This window comes from Canis aureus, chromosome X (genome assembly GCF_053574225.1).
Source record: "Canis aureus isolate CA01 chromosome X, VMU_Caureus_v.1.0, whole genome shotgun sequence".
NCBI classification, from domain to species: Eukaryota; Metazoa; Chordata; class Mammalia; order Carnivora; family Canidae; genus Canis; species Canis aureus.
In genome coordinates this window covers 70,739,962-70,759,742 of record NC_135649.1, presented here as the reverse complement: position 1 = coordinate 70,759,742, position 19,781 = coordinate 70,739,962, and the positions used below count along the sequence as shown (strand labels likewise).

Sequence of the window (19,781 nt, the reverse complement as noted above, 5' to 3'; positions counted from 1 at the left end):
TATTCATGAGACACAGAGAGAGAGAGAGAGAGAGAGAGAGAGAGAGGCAGAGACACAGGCAGAGAGAGAAGCAGGCTCCATGCAGGGAGCCCAATCTGGGACTTGATCCCGGGACTCCAGGATCACATCCTGGGCAGAAGGCAAATGTTCAGCTGCTGAGTCACCCAGGCGTCCCGTGAAATGGATACTGACTTGGAAGTTCGGCAACCTGAGTTCTACTCTTGGTGCTGATGCCAGGTCACTGGTGAGATTGAGTAAACCCCTTGCCTTCTCTGGATACTACAATGAGAAGGTTGGCCTAAAGACCCTTCCACCTTGAACATTCTACTCCCACACTCCTCCCATGTCCCCTACATGCTCAGGGTACCCAGTTATCAGTAGAGACAAAGTCCAGAGAGTGGTGAAGCACTCAAGAGGCATGATGAGCGCCAGTAGAGCCTCCCTTTCTCCAGAATGTAAATCTGTGGTCTCTACTGCCTCTTCTGGAAAGATCCCCCGTTACGCGGAGCTTGGCCCCTCCTTCCTCATGACCAGTGTATGCTGGGACTTGGCCTGGGATTGTCACATACTCCTAAATCTGTGCTGACAGAGTCAGGTCATCTTCCCAGTAATAGGAGCAGTTTGAGCAGAAGTGAGCCCAGTGGTATACGAGGCATTCGGTTTTTATATTTTTATTCATTTTTTTTATTTAAGATTTTATTTATTTATGAGAGACAGAGAGACAGAGAGAGAGAGAGAGAGAGAGAGAGGCAGAGACGCAGGCAGAGGGAGAAGCAGGCTCCATGCAGACAGCCTGATGTGAGACTCAATCCCGGGACTCCACGATCACGCCCTGGGCCAAAGGCAGGTGCCAAACCACTAACCCACCCAGGGATCCCCGGTTTTCATCTTTTTAGAGAACCCAGCTGGCTCAAAGTTTCTCAGTCTTCATTCATGCGTGTCTCCCTACATGTTCTATGTATCCCATACCAACCCAAAAGATTTTGATATCAGCTTGACTTTCTGTAGGTTAGACCCCGGGCTGGGGGCAGAATAGGTATGTGGAATATGCTTTTACCAACTGGCATACCCTTGGGAATTCTGTAATTCACCCCTCCATGCACCCCAACTCCTGGCCCTGCTGAGTCACTGGCCTAAACTGAAACCCCATAGCCATTAGAGAAATGTTCTTAGTAGGTTTCTGATCCAGAGATTTGAGCAAACAAAGGAGTTTCCAAGTGATTTTGACTAGTTATACCCCAACTGGAACAATGCTGGCTCATTCAAATGATTCTTTTTTTTTTTCAAATGATTCTTTTGAAGAAAATCCTGAGGGCTTCAAGTCATCATTGGAGTAAAGTGACCTCCTTATCACCAAGGGCAAATGTCTGTAGACTCAAAATGGGTATTCTACTTCCAGCTCATGACGTGATTTTTCTTTGGTTACTCAAGGCTTTGTTTGTGAAGCTGGGATGGACCAACATATGTGCCTGTAGGGGTAAAACCTTGCAAATGGGTACCAGAGCACGGAAAAGGGGGGGCATTTTGCTTGGACATTCCCCCCAAGGGCATTGTTTTGAGACTTGGTCTAAGCTTCTGGCTATGGAAGCTAAAGGCAAAATTATTCCTTCCTCTGAGATTTGGCACCCCCATCTGTGAAGTGGGGCTAAACAGAGCCTGCCTTGCACTACTGTGGCCCAGAGTGGTTGTACGGGAGGCTCCAATGCCTGACCTAATAGATGGGAATGGACTTTGTATTGGGCACATGTTCTTTCCCCACCCAGAGGAGGACATGGGTACAAACATGGAGATTCTGTGTCCTCTATCTTCTGCGTGTTCAATGTCAGGGGGAGAGCTCAGAAAATGCTTCATCTACTATGGTCTAGGAGTAGATCAGACACTGGAAAGTAACTGGAGCCCAGGAGGGGTGAGAGTTAATCCTGAGTCAGAGATGAGGCAGGAAGTGGCAAAGGACTTAAGGATGTTGAATAAGATTTTGAACAGAATTATTCATCATAATTTTTAAAGCATACAGTGTCTACAGTATTCTACCTTTGAGAAAATACTCGTGCAAATGTTAATCTTCATAACAACTCTGGAAACTGGGAACTATTACTCTCTCCATTTTACTGCTGAGGAAGCTGAACACCAGAGAGCATAAGGCATCTATCCAAAGTCACACAGCTAGTAAACAGCAGAGGCAGAATTTGAATCCTAGGCTGTCCGATCAAACAGAGCCATTCTGCACTCAGGCCATGCTGCTGCCGACCCCAGGAGAATTGCAGACTGAGCACATAGTAATGCTAACTAACTCTATATCTTTTATGCATATTAATCCAGTTCAAGATCATTACAACCCTAGGAGGTAGGTGCCAAAGAAGGTGAGTCACTTATCTAAGGCCAACCCATTGCCAAGTGATAGGGCTGGGATACTGACCTGGCAGCTGGCTCTGGAGCCTAAGGCCACTTCCCCATGCTTCCTTCTGGGCCAGGCTTTGTTCTCCAGGTGGTGGCCTGAAGTAGTGGCCGCCTGCAAATCCTTGGGTTAGGGGCAGCAGAGAAACCACCCAGCACCTCCGCAGGACGCTGAATGCAGCATTCCCTCTGCAGGAGCATCAATCCACTGCCCACCTTTTAAGAAAGCCCAGCCAAGCAGAAGGAAGCTCAGCCTGACAAAGAGACAAGGTGGTGTAGTGGGAAGAATATGGCCTTTGGCAGCAGTTAAACCTGAGTTGAAATCTTGGCTTTAGAAATTCCTTTGTGACCTTGGACATCTCACGAACTTCTTGGGATGTCAGTGTCCCACCGCTAAGGGCTGTTGTGCGAAGTAAATTAAATGGCTACGTAGAAACGTGAATTATATACTCTAAAGTGCTCTTGAAGGTTAGTTGTAATTGTTAGTTTTCTATGGGGCTCAGTTCCTCCGCCCAGGCCGGGCCAAAGCGGAGACCGCGAGACGTCGGCTTTAGAAATGCTAATACGGTGCGTGAGTGACAGGCTGCGGACAATGGCGGAGGGCGCTGTGAACCGGCGGCCAGGCCTGGGAGCGGGGCGCCCCACGTGGGGGCCGGTGGGGGAGGGAGCCGGGGCGGGGGCCGTTCCCAGCGGAGGGGCTCCGAGGCTGCGCTAATTGGAAGGAGCTGGAGCTGCGGGGGCAGCACGCGGGAGGGGATTACCTGCCGGAGGGGTCCTCGCTGGGAGCGGGAGCGGGGTGGGGGGGGCCCTGGGAGCCTCGGGCAGGGGGCCGGCTTGGGGGGCGCAGGCCCAGGGAGCTGCACACGCAGAGAGAAAGGGGGTGAGGGAGCTGGGAAAGGGGGCCGTGGGGCCTTGGCCGTCTAGCAGCGGATTCTCGGCTGGGCCACTCAAAGCCGAGCCTGATCCTGGAGCTCGGATCCAGGGAAGGAGGGAAGGGAGGGAAAGGCAGGCGGGGAAGACCCGGTAGCTAGTTTCTAACCCCAGCTGGGATCCTGACCCCTTTGGGTTGACCCGGGAATCAGCCTCCTCAGTTCCAGCACACAGTGAGTGAGTGCACTGTGCAGTGTGTGTGTGATGTGATGAGCCTGTGGAGGGGACACAAGAGATGGGTCCCCAACCTTCTCTTCCCCCTTCCTCCTCTCCTCTTGCTCTTCCCTCTCCTCTTCTCCCCCCTTCAGGTACCCTCCTTTGCCTCTCCCCTCCCCCTGCACCATGAAGGCTGTTTTTGTTCCTCCTCCTGGCCTAGCCCCTGAGGTGTGCAAACAGGAAGGACCTCTCCCTGGGCAGTGAGTAAGGAGGGAAAAATGAGGTGTTGAAAGGATGACAAGTCTCCCTGTCAGAGCTCACCTTGGCAGGGAGCAGGCGGCAGGGGCCGGCGGTGGTGGGAGGGGGGCGTCCTCCCTGGAAGCCAGCCTGCATGTGCCAAGAGCAGGCAAGCCAATCCTCAACAAGCAGGCACTGTGTATGCGTTTGTTTGGTTTAGAAGAGTCACCCCCCCCCCATTCCCACCATCAAAGATTCCTTCCTTTCCTTCCCAGTAGGAAGAGTAAAGGCCGCTGGGCCAGCGGTTTCCAGTGTGATTGGAAGGGGCAGGGCCATGGCAGAGGGCTGGGCGGGAGAGACCCTGATGCCTCTCCTAAGCTCCACGCCTAGTATCCAGCAGCCTGCTGGACACCCCCTCCTGTGTCTCAAAGCCTTCCCAAACTCTGCATCCTAAATGGAATTTATCAGCGCTGCTGTCTCCACCCTCTTCATTCTGTCCCTCCTATAGAGCTCCTATCTCAGTAAAAGACCTCATCAGCAAGTCACCCAAAAGCCAGAATCTTGGGAGTCATCCAAGACTTCCTCACAGCCGCAATTGGATCACTGTCCTAATCTGCTCCGTCCTCCCTCTTATCTCTACAATCAGTCTCTTTCCTCCCTCCTCACTGCCCCACCCTATTTTAGTTTAATTCATTCATTCATTCATTCATTCACTTATTCAACAGTGATATAATAAGCACCTACCATGTGCCAGGGAATGTGCTAGTCGTTGAGGATTCAGAGGTGAATAAATCTGGCCTTGCTTGTGCACCAGTGAAGTTTTGGTTCTGATGTGGCTGGGCTTACTGCAGCGGGACAAGGCTGACTGGCCCATCTAGCTTCTACAATGGTTCCTTTCGTTCCTTTCAGAGGGTAATGGTTAAGAGTAGTGACTGTAGCTAGCCTGCCTGGGTTTGAATTCTGGCTTGACCACTTAGAGCTGTGTGGCCTTGGGCAGATCATTTAATCTCTCTTTGCTTCACTTTTCTCATATGGAAAGTGGGGATGAGCATAGCACCTACGTCTAAGGATTGAATACATCAATATTTCAAGGTACCAGCACAATATTCTATTAATTAGATAGCTAAATAAATCAAACACAGTAGTATTATGAGTTTTATTCTTTAAAGTATGGAGTGAGGCAGGGCCCGATGATAGACCAAATTATAGGAACCCAGAGGGAGGCCTGCCTGGGGGACAATGGGTCCAATTGTGAGAATATGGCAGCAGACACTCTCAATGGCCCTGTCAAGAAGTCAGCATGGGAAATCCAATATAGCCTTGATTAGCTGGCAGAGGCCTGTCATAGGAAATCCAGGCACAGAATCTAGAAATCCAAAGGGAAGGAAGCAGTGTGGCAGAGTAGTAACTGCGAGGAAGCTAGGGTTACAGCCCTAACTCTGCCACTTTCTAGTCATTTCCCCTTCTGAGCCTCAGTTTCCTAAGGAGAGTGCTTCATGAGAACTGAGAGCCTCATATGCATCAGGCACTGTTGCAGCACCTTAACTGTGCTTCTCAGAGGGAGCTACTCTTACTTAATTCCCATTGAACAGATGAGAAAACTGAGGCACAGAAAGGTTAAGGCACGTGCGTGAGGTTGCAACACAAGTGCAATAGAGTAGGGCACCAGAAATTGGGTACCTTGGAGACTAGTGATTAGAACACCTTCATTATAGAGCTACTGTGAAAATTGTATGATATACTTCTGGAAGTGTTTGGTAGCAGGTTGGCGGGCTGCCCAGGCAGGACTGTCTTTAGACTGTGAGCAGATCTAGCTGCTCGGCTGAAGCTACAGGGCCTGGGTCAGCAAGAGGAAGCCTAGGCCTTAGGCATCTAACCTGAGCAGTGCCAGAGTCTCAGGGACAGGCCAGGATGCCCCGGTCAGGAGCAGGTCAAGATTAAGCCAGGCTAAAGGCCACAGGTACTCCAACCCCTGAGACCGCTTGAGGATGGAGACCATCTTGGTTGTTTCTGGATTGCCCGGCGCTCCACAAAAGGAAGTGCTTAAAATATAGGAAGGAAATGCCACTTCTAGAGTGTCTCCTACATAATGCCCCTGCACTATGCCCTCATGTCCTCTTCACAGCAGTCCCATGAGGTTATCGTGCCCATATGACTGATGAAGAAACTGAGGTTCAAAGAGGTGAGGTGACTCACGCAAGGCCCAGAACTAATAAGTAGTTAAGCAGCTCTTTGAACACAGAGAAGAGAAAGAAATGGCAAGGGCAAAGAACCCCTTCCACCCATGACAAAGAAGGAAAACACATTTTAGTGCTCCCATTATACTCTGCTCTGGTGATCACAGGTGTCACCACCCCTCCTCAAGCTACCTACCTGTGACCAACAGACAAGCTCTGCCTATGCAGAACTGACACTGGACCAGGATTTGGAGTCCACCATATCTGCATATATATGTTCTAGGCTTTCCTTGACAGCCCCAGGGACTGGGCCCCCAGAAGCACCCCCCCCCAACACACACACACTGGCCTGAACCTAGCACTCTGGGACTCCACTCAGAACAAAGAAACTGGCAGCAACTTTCTCCTCCCACAGACCCAAATGAGCTCTGAGGCTGGCCACTCTCTTAGCTGGAAGGACTCTGGGCAAGCCTTGTGCCTTTCTTTCTCAAGTGCCTAGCCTGTAAGGGAGGATTCAATGTGTCAGCCATATCTAATCAGACGGGGCCCCAAGACACAGAAGCTCCTTCATCTAGGCCTGAGGAGGGGTCAGGCCGGGGCTCAGGGAGGGGCCAGGGTAGACACTGAGCCCATCCAGCCGAGACCAGCCCACATTCCTCAGCGGGCCTGAATGGGGTGGGCAAGCTCAACAGGAAGCCAAGCCCTTCACTAGGAGGGGCTCCTCCACCATCTGTGCACACAGACAGCAGTGAGCAAAGGGCCTCAGCCGGCAGAGTCAATTGCACAGAAAAAAACAGTAAACATTTTGCTTCCTCCTCCTGCCCTATCTTGCTGCACTCCACTTCCAAAGAGAATGCTGGACTCCTGCTAAGTATTTTTCTGCAGACCGGGGCCCAGGCATCCAGAGTCAGCCTTGCTAAATTGCTGAAGAGAGAATGATGTCTGTGTGTTGGGGGCAGGGGGGGGTGGATTCTTTCTACCCCGGGAATACTGGCTTTTCTTTGGGGTCCTGGGCTCTTGCTGTTTTGGCCCCAATAAAAGAGACAGTGGAAACAGGAACAACCAGGACACCTGAGTGGCTCAGTGGTTGAGCGTCTGCTTTTGGCTCAGGGCATGATCCCGGGGTCCTGGGATCGAGTCCTACCTGCATGAAGCCTGCTTCTCCCTCTGCCTGTGTCTCTGCTTCTCTCTGTGTGTGTGTCTCTCATGAATAAATAAAATAAAATCCTTTTTTAAAAGAAATGGTAACAACCATCACATTTAATAATGTGTTTTGTCCATCTGTTATTCCATTTGCTCATTCCAAGCACCCTGTGCGATAGGGGTTCTTTTGTCCCATTTTACAAATAAGCAAACCAAGGCAGAGAGGGTATGTGCCTTGCTCACTATGCACAGTTCATTAGCATGAAAACTGTCTCAGATGAAGGTCTGACACCAAATGCCCTGGCCTTTCTGTTAGCCCCTTCTGCTGCTGACCAGGGCCTGCCTGGCTTCCCTTAGGAAGAGCCAGGTTTGCGAAGCTTGAATCAGTGTTCCAGTAACATTCCAATTTTGTTTTTACTTTTTCTCCCCAATCACCTGCTTGTGGAATAAAATTTGAGAAATGCCCTCGAAACAAAGAAAATTAAAGGGCCCTATAATCTCACCACCAAGAGAACCACTGTCAGCTAACATGAGGGTAGATTTCCTGATGCTCTGTTGGGCACATATACGATCTGGAGATCTCTTTCACATACCTGAGATGATAGAGGACCTGCTCTAGGTGCCGGGCCACCCCCTAGGCTCCACAGCATGTCCTCATGAGGCAAGCTGAATTGTGGTTCCTCTTCTCCCTGTAGGGCCTGCTTGGGGGACACACACACACGCCATACTGTGTCATAACCCACATCCCACACGTTTGTTCACTCAATTCCCTTTGCCTGATGTCTTTGCCCTCCTGCCTCCTTCCTTCCCTTCTTTGTCTGTCTCTGACTCTGTCTCACTCTATTGATCACATATACGTATGTTTAAAAAAGAAAAAACAACCAACTATCTAATTCACACGAAGCCCAAAGGGACCAAAGGGCACACAGTACAAAGTGAGGCTCCTTCTCACCCCTGACCTCCACTCCTGTTTTTTGTTTATCTTTCCAGAGACATCCTGTGTACAGGTAAGCACAGATGTGCATGTATCTCTTGTGAAGCACGCATGCTAAACTGTTCTCACTGTCGTATATGCCTCCCTCTTACAACTTCTTACTTTTGGGATCTTCTTACCTGGCAGTAGCTGTGGCTTTGCCTTGTCTGGGTAGAAGCTGTCTAGTGAAGCATCTGATGGCTGTGCCATAATTTATTTAAGTAGGCCTGTAGTGATGGACATGGAAATGCTTTCCAGTCTCTTGCTACTACAAACAATGCAACAATAAATATCCTTGTACAAACAACCTGTGCTTCTGCTCCTGTAGGAGAAATTCTACTAGTGGAATTGCTGGGTCAGACGGTGGGCGCATTTTAAATGCTAATACATTTCACTGGAGGGCCCTTCAAACAAACCAATTGACACTCTCACTGATAGATAATGTAGATAATGTTTCTAAGGGCCCATGCTACCCTCCCTCTTTCCCTTTCTTCACCTGGCTAATGCCTACTCAGGCCCTCAGAGTGGTCTCATCCAGGATGCCTCCCACAAGCCTCCCTTCCCCCAGCACAGCCAGCCAGGCTCTTTGCTTACAGCTCACCTCAGGTTTGCCTCCACGTAGCACTTTCTCTGTTTCTCATGAATAAATAAAATAGAATCTTTTAAAAAGGTTGCAATCCTCTCTTTATAAGTCCGTTTCCCACACTAGACTATGAGCTCTTTGAGGGAAGGATTAAGTGAGCCTTATTTTCTTTTGCAGGTTCCTGTCCAACGTGCCACAGGCAGAAGGCCAGTAAATACTTGTTGAACTAAACCAGTCAGCTCTGAATCCTTAGCTCTGAGAGTGGGCAGGAACGAGTTTGCTGAATGCAAGTACGGCCTGGGCTGAGCAGCGCCTTGGGCTTGGATCCCCTGGATCCCTGGGGATTTGTCTTCATGCATTTGGTGCCCAGTCTCTACCTTCCTTCAGGCTAGCTCCCAGCCCCATTCCTCCGACCATAAGCAGTGACTATCTCCTTGTCCCCGGTTCCTATGGAAGAACACCTCTACAATCGTGGGTCTTATCTCTCCTCCTCTTCCCATCCAAATGCCTGGGTGCCCCTTGGGCCTTCAGTACGCTGCAGGAAGGCTGGCAGCCTGTGGTGCCCGTGACCACAGCCTGCAAACAGAGTCCACCCGGAGCCAGCCGGGGCTTTTACGCTGAGGACCAGACCCCTACTCACTCCTCAGCCTGCCAAGCAGACATACTCTCTCTCTTCACAATGCTCACCACCTTTCTGAACCTCAGGGTCCTTTTAAAAAAGATTTTATTTACTTATTCATGAGAGAGGGAGAGAGAGAGAGAGAGAGAGAGAGAGAGGCAGAGACACAGGCAGAGGGAGAAGCAGGTTCTCTGCAGGGAGCCCGATTGCGGGACCCCAGGATGACGCCCTAGGCTGAAGGCAGGCCCTCAACCGCTGAGCCACCCAGGTGCCCCCTGAACCTCAGGGTCCAACCTTCCACGGTTGATGGGAGGATCTGGCAACATCTCTGAATACAAAGTGGTCCGGGGAAAATCTTACCCAATTGTAAGGGATTATGAAGCCTCGATAATGTTTTGAGATAGTAAAGTCTGGAGGAAGGGGAGGAGGAGTAGGAGGGGAGGCATGCAGGGGTCCTGGAACCTGCAGCGACGTGCCTCGTAGCAAAGTCCCATTGTGCAGACGAGAATGCCAAGTCAGGCTGAAAGCTTGCACCATGCCAGGGTTCATCCAAGGCTGGGGCTAGTGACAGATGGGCACAGGCCCTCTTGGCTCTGTATTTGGCTAAGGTTAAGCCCAGGCCAAAGAAAGGTGTCTTGAGGCTGGTTGTTGCCACATATTTCTCCATCTTCATGATGAGCACCACTTTTTAGCCACAGGCCCTGCCTGGGCCCGAGAACAGTCTCTGAAACACTGGGAACTCAGCAGGGTAACCAGAAAATGGGACAGTGTGGTGGCAAGAAGAGGAGGAGGAGGGGTGCTGGGGCTGGCAGAAGCTGGGGCTGGGAGTGGGGCTGAGGCCGGTTCAGAAGCACCTGGTTGGACCAGACCCCCGTGGTTTCTCCTGGGGTCGTCCCAACACAACCCCTGCCTGAAGCTAACCTTGAGAGAGGAGCTCACCCATCCTGTCAGCAAGCATTGCTGAATACTTCTGAGGCAAGCACTGAGTACCAAGGGCTACCGAAAGGACTTGAAGTAATAGCTCCTGACCTCAAGGCCTCGTAGAGGCCCATGGGACAGAGAGGGCAGGAGCTAGGGGATGCCAGAAAATACTGTTCTCAGGAGCTGGCACATGAACGGACTTTTTTTTTAAAAAAAGATTTTATTTATTTATTCATGAGAGACACAGAGAAAGGGGCAGAGCCATAGGCAGAGGGAGACGCAGGCTCCCTGCAGGGAGCTCCATGTGGGACTCGATCCCAGGACCCCGGCATCACGCCCTGAGCCAAAAGCAGACTCTCAACCACTGAGCTACCCAGGTGTCCCTGAACAGGACTTTTTCAAGGATGGGCCGATTGACAGGGCTGCAAAGAACATTTTGGGTCAGGGGTCCAGGCACAAAAGTGGAAGGGTGTAGCCACAGCAGGAGGCTAAGAGCCAGGAAAGGCCTCACAACAGTTTAGCTGTAGTGTTAGCGAGGGGTACCCCCTCAGGAATCTGGGGTGTTGTCTTACAAGATACAGTGGTTTATACCCTGAGTCAGTGGCCAAAATATGGGGCTCTTTGTTCTGCAGCCAGGAAACAAGTCCAGAAACCAAGAAGTCCAGTGTGGCAGGTGGCATCCTTAATGAATATGCCAAATAACCTCCGCTCAAAAATGACTGCTTCGTGCATAGTGGGCCCTGATGCCTACTGTTCTAGAACCATGACTCCAGGTGCCAATAATGGGTTCGCTGTGTTACAAACAGAAATTGCCTGACCCTTTGCCCTTCAGGGTATTTCATATGACTAAAAAACAGGTACAAAAGTGGATTATGGTGTTGGCAAGTGTGCCACTTGGGATTCTTAGTTAGAAACAACAGAAACCAACTCTAGTTAATTTAAGCAAAACGGTTTTATTGGAAAGCTATGGGAGAGTTTGGGGAATTGTCGGGGAGGCTAGAGAATCAGAAACTGGCGAGGAAAGGGGAACCGGGCATCCAAGGGCACAGCTACATCCTGAACAGGAGCCTGGGGCCTCTAGCCCTGGCAGCATGGTCCCACACTGCCCCACCACTGCCGCTGCCACCACTGTTGCCACTGCCACAGTAGCATGGGAGGAAATGCTTCATGACCCAGACTCTTCGGACTTCCTCCCTCACTCTACACTTAAAAGTATTGGGGACAAGTGTCTAATATGCTCACCTGAGGTCCCAGGCCCAAGCCCAGGCTACTCGGGAGCCTGGGGTCCAGATCTTGGGCCCTGTGGTTGTCCTCAACTCAGAAGAGCCTTACCTCCAGCACGACCCCCTGTGGCAACAAGCTTCTCCAAAACCAGCAGGAGGCTGCAGGAGCCAGAGAAGAGTCCCCAGCTTCCGATTTACTAATTGTGACTCTAAGGGAAATTAGGGCAGCTGCTCTGCAAGGGAGCAGTGAGGAGATAACCAGGCCCCGAGGGTGCCTCTATTACACCTCTTGGCATGGTGCCAGTCAGGGTACAGCAAAGGTTAACATTAGGCAAACCATCACCAGCCCACCCTTCAGAAGACCTCTAAGGTCACAGACTTCTGAGTCTCCATGACAGTTGAGGTGCTGGCTGGAGGCCAGGGGCGGGGAAGACAGAATGGCTGTAAGGGACAAAGTGACAATATCAGCTTGGACCACTTGCAGAAATAAAAGACTGCAGCTTCTTACCCATGTTTCTGTACTTGCAGTGAGAGAATCATCATCATCTCACTTTTTTAAAATTAGGAATTGTTTTGATTTTACCTATGTTGTTAATATTCATGAAAATCAGTGATACTGCAGGAAAATCAAGCAAATTAATTATTTCAGGAGAAAAAAAATCTAAAGTCCCCTTCCTCACTCTTTTTTCCCCAACCCCCTGGCCCTCCCCACAGAGGTAACCACTGCTGTCAGTCAGGTAAGCAGCCTTCCAGACACTTTTGTGCATTATGATATATAGTTTGGATTTGGAAGGTTTTCTTTTACATGAAGACTGTACATACTGCTCCACAATATACTTTTAAAAAACACTTCACAGTATGTCTCGGAGATCTTTTTGTGTCAGTGCGTACAATTTTTAACTGCCATACAGTATTAGCTCCATACTACCAAGTATCTAAGTTGGGCCAAGGACATGCCCCATTTTGCATCTTGAAAGCTAGCTACTCCCCAAACTGTTCTCCAACAAGGCTGCTATCACTTGTGCGTCTTGTTTCTTCCTAGCCCAAACTGGATATTATCATGAAGAAAAACTATGACTTTCTGATGGACACAGTGTGTTTTGCTGTTTTGTTCGTTTATATGTCACTGATCGCCCATGAGGTTGAACATTAACCATATCCAGGTTGTTGAGAGCTAAAAACAGCTCTCATAAACGGTCAGTAGGAGCTTAAATTAGTACAGTCACTTGGGAAAGTGGTCTGGCAATATCCAGTTAGGGTGAAAATGCTTAAACCCAAAGGACCCCAAAACTTCCCCTCTGAGCCTGAAGACCCAGGAATTTCATGTCCATGTACTTACCCCTAGAGAAACTCACACATGTGCACAGAGAGGTATCTTTTAAGTATATTCATTGCTGCAAAATACTGGGAAGAAACTAAATGCCCGCCAATAAGGGAATGGATCAACTGTGATGATTCATACAACTGAATATCTATTATACAGCAGTTAAAACGCATGAACTAAAGCTACATATATCAAAAGGGTTAAATATCACAATGCTGAGTGAAAAACTCAAGTTGTAAAAATGATACATACATTCTATCAATTATGTCCACTTAGAAAACAAACATTCTATATTGGCTATGGATATATACAAATATACATATATATGTACACATACACACACGTAAGTCTAAGAACCTAAGAACTCAGACAAGAAGTAAACACACAATTTCCTGGGTAGTGCTAACCTCTGTGGAGGAAGAAAAGTAAATAGGACAGGTGAGGAACTTCACTTGTACCTGAAAAGCTCTATTTATTGGAGAGAGAAAGAGAATTGGAAGCCAATATGGCCAAATGTTAAAACCTGTTCACACTGTGTAAGTGGGTATCGCTATCTGCCACAGCACCTGTCTGGCATATATTTTTCTAATCCTTTTGTGTCATTGTGTCAAGGTATACAGTCAGCCTAGAGGCTTGTTTGTTATTTGGGGTTTGTGTTGGGGTGGGTTTTTTCCCCCATTTCCTCTTAGAGTTTCTTTTCTTTTTTAAGATTTTATTTTTTTAAGTGATCTCTACACCTGACATGGGGCTTGAACTCACAACCCCGAGATCAAGAGTTGAAAGTTCTACTGGCTGAGCCAGCCAGGCGCCCCTCTCTGTGAGGTTCTACTTCCTGAAAGGAGATTTTAACTCCTTCCCCCCATACTCATTTTGGATTTGCTTCTACCATTGTTCTTTATTTTTACCTGCTTTCTCACTGTCTCTTTCCTTCCCTCAGACTGACAGAGTACTCTCTATTTGACCTTTGCCCCTAGAGTAGTTTAACAGTCGTACACTTTACTCCTACTTTTAGAAATCATCATCCCTAATTTTTTGCTGTTGTTGGGAGTCAGCGTTTCCAGTGACACTCAGAAATTTTTCTACTCTTGGGAGCACCAAAAAAAAACAAACAAAAAAACCCCTGTTTTTGATGCAAGGGCAAGCAATCAATGATAGAGTCACTGAGTACCACCATTTTAGACAAAACCAAACAATTCCACTATGCCATGTAAAACCAAAAGGAGAACTTTAATAAGCTTTTACGGCACTGCAATTACAGGAATATTAACCCATAACATGCAATAGAAATGATGATGCCTTCTGGACATATTTGACAGATAAACCTGTCGTTAACAGTTAACAGCAACATATTCTACTGAAGAAAACAAATGCAACTTAGTTCAGCTTTCAGGTTAGAAAATGTATGTTTTTACTGTAATCTCGAGTAGCATTTAGAAAGTTTAGTTTTCCTTTTCTAACCTCTAAGAGACAGTTATGATTTTTTAATGCAATCATAGTATGCAACCGCTTTCACATTGGAAATAACCACAAGGAATGACAGGTGTGGATTAATCGACTGATTCGTTTTCATTTCAATTGTTAATTTTGAGAGGGCTCCTGCAGTATTGTGTATTTCAGATGGGGAAAATCATCTGACCAGGAATAAAGAGCCTTGGCCTTAGAGCGGGGGAGGGAACATGCAGCGGCACACAGGGCAGGTGCCTGATTTCTGAAGCCAGATGGACACACACGGCTTGTGGAAATAGTGGTGGCAAGGCAGCTCAGTTGCCACCTCCCCCTTCACATATTCACTACAACAGATGGGGCAGCACATTTCCTGCCCCACTGCACTGTGATCTTCAGTGACCAGGATCTCAGGGAGAGTGTCGATGCTCTCCTTGCTCGCCGGTGGGTTGGCCACCTCCACGTCCACTGCGAGAGACTCTAGGTGCGCCAGGGCAGTTTCCATTGCCTGGGCCAGGCGTTCTTCAAGTGCCATGTAGGTGAGAAACTGAGGATCCACGTAGGAAATGGCTTCAGCCACCCCCAAGCCATCTGCGAACCCATCAAAGAGGCTCCAATCCACTTCTAGGTCTTCACTCACGCTGGAGTCATCTTCAAGATTGTTGTTTCCATCGAGCATGAACACCCCAGGCTGTAGATACTCCTGAGCAGATTCATTATCCCCCTCACTGCTACTCTCATTTTCGTTGTACTGGAGCCAAGGAGCTTCTCGTTCTCTGGGGGATGCGTGTTCCTCTTCCTGAAGAGGTGGTCCTCGGAGGTCTTCCAGTTCACTGCTGCTGTTGCTGCCGGCGCTGGCGCCGGTACCCGGGCTGGCACTGGCGCCGGCGCCAGCATTCACTCTGACCTGCTCAGAGTCGTGCTCCTCTTTCCCTGGCAGAGTCTCCCAGCTTTCACCACTGGACGACAGATTCTGCTCTCGACCTCGATACTTCCGCCGCAGAGCAGCAGTCCACTCTTTGTCACTGTCAGAGTCTTCATCACAGTATTTGTAGTAATCGTCGCTGTACGTCCAGAAGTCAGGGTCAGCCATGGTTCGCCGCCGTCTTGGTACCTTTTCTGGCTTCACTTGGTCATTCCTGGCTTCCCTCTTGTCTTCGGGGTACTTCAGCTCAGAGTAGCCACCTGAACTCTCACCTCTGGCTCTTCTCGCTAGGCCATCCGAGTGGCCTTCAGCGTTGGCTGTATCCCTCCACCTGGAAGTACTATGTGGCATATCATCATCATCATCAGTATCAAAAAATATTTTTGGTTTCACGCAGTTGGGGCTCGCCAGATTTCTGATTTTAGGCCTCACCACCGGCTCCTCTGCGCTCTTGGGGGTGTTTTCCCCCCCACCACAAATACTCACAGGAGCCCTGCTGGGATGTGCAGGGAAATTCTGCTCCCGTCTCTGACTCTCCCGGCTGTCACCACGGGTAGCCACCTTGCCTTCAGCAGATGTCTGAGAGGCCATGCTATTTTGCTGCAGGAACTCAGCTCTGCTAACAGAGCATCTTGCTGCAGGGGCCGGGTCTAACTTGTCAAGCTCCTCTCTCACATCACGCTTAAAGCTAGAGAACTGTGGAGCCACCCCAGCCAAAGACCTGGCCCCTTTCTCTGGGTCGTAGGGCTTATCATCTTTAAACTTGCCAGTTTTCCCTCTAACTGGTGCTCGCTCAACAGGCCCAGCCCCCTCCTCCTCACTATCATCTGCCCCAAAAGAGTCAACATGTCCATAAGCCAATCCTCTTCTGCTACCTGAAGCCCTGTACTCTCTCGGTGGGTACCTGGAGTAGTCCTCATTATCAACATTCAGGCTGGCTCCAGAGCTCTCACTGTCCTCCCAACTACGACGGGTGATGGAAAATGGTGACCGGCTCCTCTTGGTGGTTTGACTGGGGGCTGATCTGTGCATTGGGACTTCGGATGTTGTCTTTCTCTGGCTGGAAATCCTGTCCTGCTGGCTCGAGGATGGCCTGAAACTGACATAAGCATGCCTTCTTCCATACCTCCTGCCTGTATTGGACTGATACCCTCCTGCTGGCTTGGGCCATACGGGCTTGCTAGATTCCTGACCCATGGCTCTGACTTAGGAGGGTTTCCAATACAGCTGGGGCTTGAGCGGAAAGGCTCCTGCTCCCTGCACAAGCTTGGGAGATGGGAAAGTCAAATCAGTTCAGAATAAAAGAGCAGGGAGATCTATTTTCACTTCAGCAGGCAGGTAACAGAAAGGATAAGGGGCCTTTACAATTAGTTTCACTTTCTTCTAAGGCCTGAAGTAGCATTCCAGTGACTGTCAGGTGTAGACCTGGAACACATTTTTAATGTTGGCAAAATGATTACAAAGCTGGGTTGGTTGGAGAGCCAGACTTGGGGGAGAATCTGACAGAAGATGGGGGTGCCTGGATGCTAGGAAGGTGGGTGAAGTAGTGTGAAATTAGGCCAATGTGGAAGAGGAAAGATTGTTGTGGTTATCTTATGGGGTATCTGCATCTTTTCTGAGCCCTGCAGACAGACAGGAGAAATGCAAATTGGGATGGGGTGAAAAAGAGATCACCATGTGTTCATGAATGCCTAACGTGTCTGTCAGGAGGAGAGGGACAGGTGGAAGGGGGGGGCAGTCATCATGCAATGAAGAGATGCATGTTTGTAGGGGGAGGGGACAGGTGTACTGGGAAGAGGCGTTAGTGTCAGACAGAAGGACACCCATTCTGGATGTGGGTAGGGAAATGACAGGTGCCAGGGTGGGGGGTGGCTTCAGAGGAGAGGGGTATGTGTAAGCATGACAGAAAGAGAATGTGCATGTGTGGCTGTATATGTGCAGTGGCTGCAACTCTGTGGAGGGAGCCCGTTTACGTGTCTGTGGCAGGCAAGAAAGGGTTTGGTAGCATTGGACAAGGGTGGCCACGGTCTGTGAGTATTCAGCAAAATGGGAGGCAACAGTGGAGAATGTCAGTGTGAGTGAACGCATCCACGAGAGGGACAGCACAGGAGAGGGATGTGAGGGTGGCTGGTGGGTGGAATAGGGAGCCAGCAATCAGGGAAATATGTGTATTCACGAATGTGGCTAGCTGGGGGGTGATGGTGTCCCCAAAGAAGGATTTATGTGAGTGTTTGCACTGCAGGAACCAGCAAAGGAGGGCTGTCTATGCACGTATGTAGCAGATGGGGAGCAGGGCTGGGAGCATCTGTGAGGGCTGTGTGAATGAGAGTGTGTGCGTGCATATATATGTATGTATGTATGTGGCACATGAAAGAGGAGCCAGCAATCAAACGCTATCGTCATGTGTGTGGCAGGCAAGGGCTAGGGCAGCCCCAGAAGGGGTGTGTGTGGTGTGTGTGTGCTCACACAGAGGCAGAAGAAGGAGGGGGCTGCTTCTGGAGGTGAGTATGTGGCAGGCAGTGAGAAGCAGGGAAAGGCACAGGAGGGTGTGACATTGTGCAAGAGTGTGTGTATGTGTGTCTGTCCACGTCCTCAAGGGGAAGAGGATGTGCCAAAACCTTGAGTATGAGGGGGGTGCAGGGAGGGGGCTGCAACGAGAGGTTTCTGTGTGTGTGTCTGTATGTATGCCTGCGTACGTGTGCGTGCATGTGCACGCGCACCATGTATGCATGTGTCTGTGTATGTCCCTGCCCACACATGCGAGACATGGGGAGGGGGAGGGGGTCACAGTGTCATAAAGAGAGATGGCAAAACGTTACTGCTCACACTGGCAACTCCAAACCGATGGCCAGGGAAGGGGAATAAAAGAAAGGAAAGGCAGGCAAGGGTCTAGTTTTTCCCTGGTAATAACTGGTTTCTCAGACAATTCTTTTTCCTGGGAACGATAATATATTTACCTACAAATCTGAACAATTTGCCATTCAGGAAAAACAACTGCAAAATGGGGGAAGAAAGGACATGGAGTGCTCTGTAAAGGGACCAAGGAGGGAAGAAGTAGGGGAGGGCCCGGACCCCCACTCCCCTCTCAAACAGCAACTGAAGCCATCCGAGTAGGGGCCACGCCACGCGAAGGGGGCTGGGAGATGGAGGATGACGCCCCCGAACAGGTCGGGGGATACAGGCCTCACTCTGCAGGCAGGTCCTGCGTCCACCCCACCCCTTCCCAAGGGGCGCGCCTGAAGATCTGTTCGCTAGAGGACCCGAACCCTCGTCCCCAAGCCCCGCCACCTGCCCCGCCGCCCCTTCCGGATGAACTGAGGAAACAGCCTCCACTCACCCAGGGCTGACAGCCGCGCGCTCCTCCGGACGAGCGGAGCTCTCGGGCCGCCGAGCGTCAGGGCCGCCGGGGCTGCTCCGGGTCTCCAGCTCCTCCCCCGCCAGACAGCAGCCGGGCAGGCGGCGACTGCGGCGGAGGAAGTGCCGGTGGCGTCGCCGGGCCCGCCCCCTCGATGTGGCGGGGCGGCAGCTGCTCTCCACCAATCAGGCTGGGCCCGAGAGCATGATTTCATTTTAAATGATGAAATCGTCAAGGATACAGAAAAGGACAGCAAAAAATGTAACCAACAGCCAGCTTTAGCAAATGTTAGACATTTAGCCATACCCTCTTCTGTTCTGGGGGTTTTTTCCCCCTTTTTAAAGATGAAGTCGACAAATTCTTTCTGATTAATTCCGATGTTCAAGTAATTACAATAATATATCATATCCTATGTTATATGGCATGGTTTGTACTAGAAGCATAAAAAAATGTGAAATTTTATCTAGAGTTGCCGGTTCATTTTTTTTTGACCTGGTAATTGAAGCAATTGAACTGTTTACAGTAGAATTTGTTGCTGTTAATTTTTTTTCTCTGTTAACGAAACCAACCTTTTCTATCCAAAAGAAATGATCAGTCATGAAGCGTAATACCGACTCACAACCTGGTAATCTCATTGCAGTTTAAAAATACTATAGCTATACCTTTTGGATTTGTATAATTTTACAGAATTCTGAACTCTTTTATTAATTGCACTTTACAATGCATCTTTAATATTTATGGAATGTAAAGACTCTCCATGTTCACGACAATAGCAAAGTTTTGTTCTTGGAAACAAAATGCACAATACAAGGACAGGAAACATTAGGGTAACAAATATAATAAGAATAGGATGTATGTGTAACAAACCACTAAAAAAATAATATGTCGAACAAAGAGAAAAATTCAATCTATCAAACTGCAGAAGTGAGGTGGGAGGCAACAAGAAAGGATATTTTTTAAGACCCAAAGGGCAGGAATAAATCCAAATATATCAGTGTATAGTATGGATTAACACTAATTAAAAAAAAAAAAGCAGACTCTCAGAAATCCTGAGTGGCTCAGTAGTTGAGTGTCTGCCTTTGGCTCAGGGCGTGATCCCGGTTCAGGGATCGAGTCCCACATCGGGCTCCCTGTGAGGAGTCTGCCTCTCCCTCTGCCTATGTCTCTGCCTCTCTCTCTCTCTGTCTCTCATGAATGAATAAATAAAATCTTTAAAAAATAAAAGGCAGACTCTCATTTTAAGTATTTTGTTTTTCTTCAAATTTGATTATATGCTGTTTATATGAGTTTCACTTAAAGCAGATATAGAAATGGAAAATATATGCCAGTTAAATACCACAAGAAATGAAGAAGGAAGGAAAGGAAGGAGTGAGGAGGG

At 49.2% G+C, this 19,781-nt stretch overlaps 1 protein-coding gene and 1 long non-coding RNA gene across 4 annotated transcripts in view; one reads left to right on the top strand and one right to left on the bottom strand.

The window, feature by feature from the left end:
* Window positions 1-19,781, top strand: part of LOC144308463 (uncharacterized) — an 852,603-nt gene that overhangs the window by 671,215 nt on the left and 161,607 nt on the right. The gene's annotated exons all lie outside the window — the stretch shown is intronic.
* Window positions 13,889-18,545, bottom strand: PJA1 (praja ring finger ubiquitin ligase 1). Of its 3 annotated transcripts, XM_077889299.1 has the most exons (3): window positions 18,386-18,524; window positions 15,953-16,314; window positions 13,889-15,388 (listed from the first exon to the last, which is right to left on the bottom strand). In XM_077889299.1, exons 2-3 carry the CDS (start codon window positions 16,243-16,245, stop codon window positions 14,338-14,340), a joined length of 1,344 nt encoding a protein of 447 aa, XP_077745425.1. In that variant the 5' UTR covers window positions 16,246-16,314; window positions 18,386-18,524; the 3' UTR covers window positions 13,889-14,337. The 3 variants fall into 3 exon arrangements, with proteins under 3 accessions (XP_077745425.1, XP_077745424.1, XP_077745423.1); XM_077889298.1 differs by having other exon boundaries at window positions 13,889-16,147; window positions 18,386-18,545; XM_077889297.1 differs by having other exon boundaries at window positions 13,889-16,314; window positions 18,386-18,523.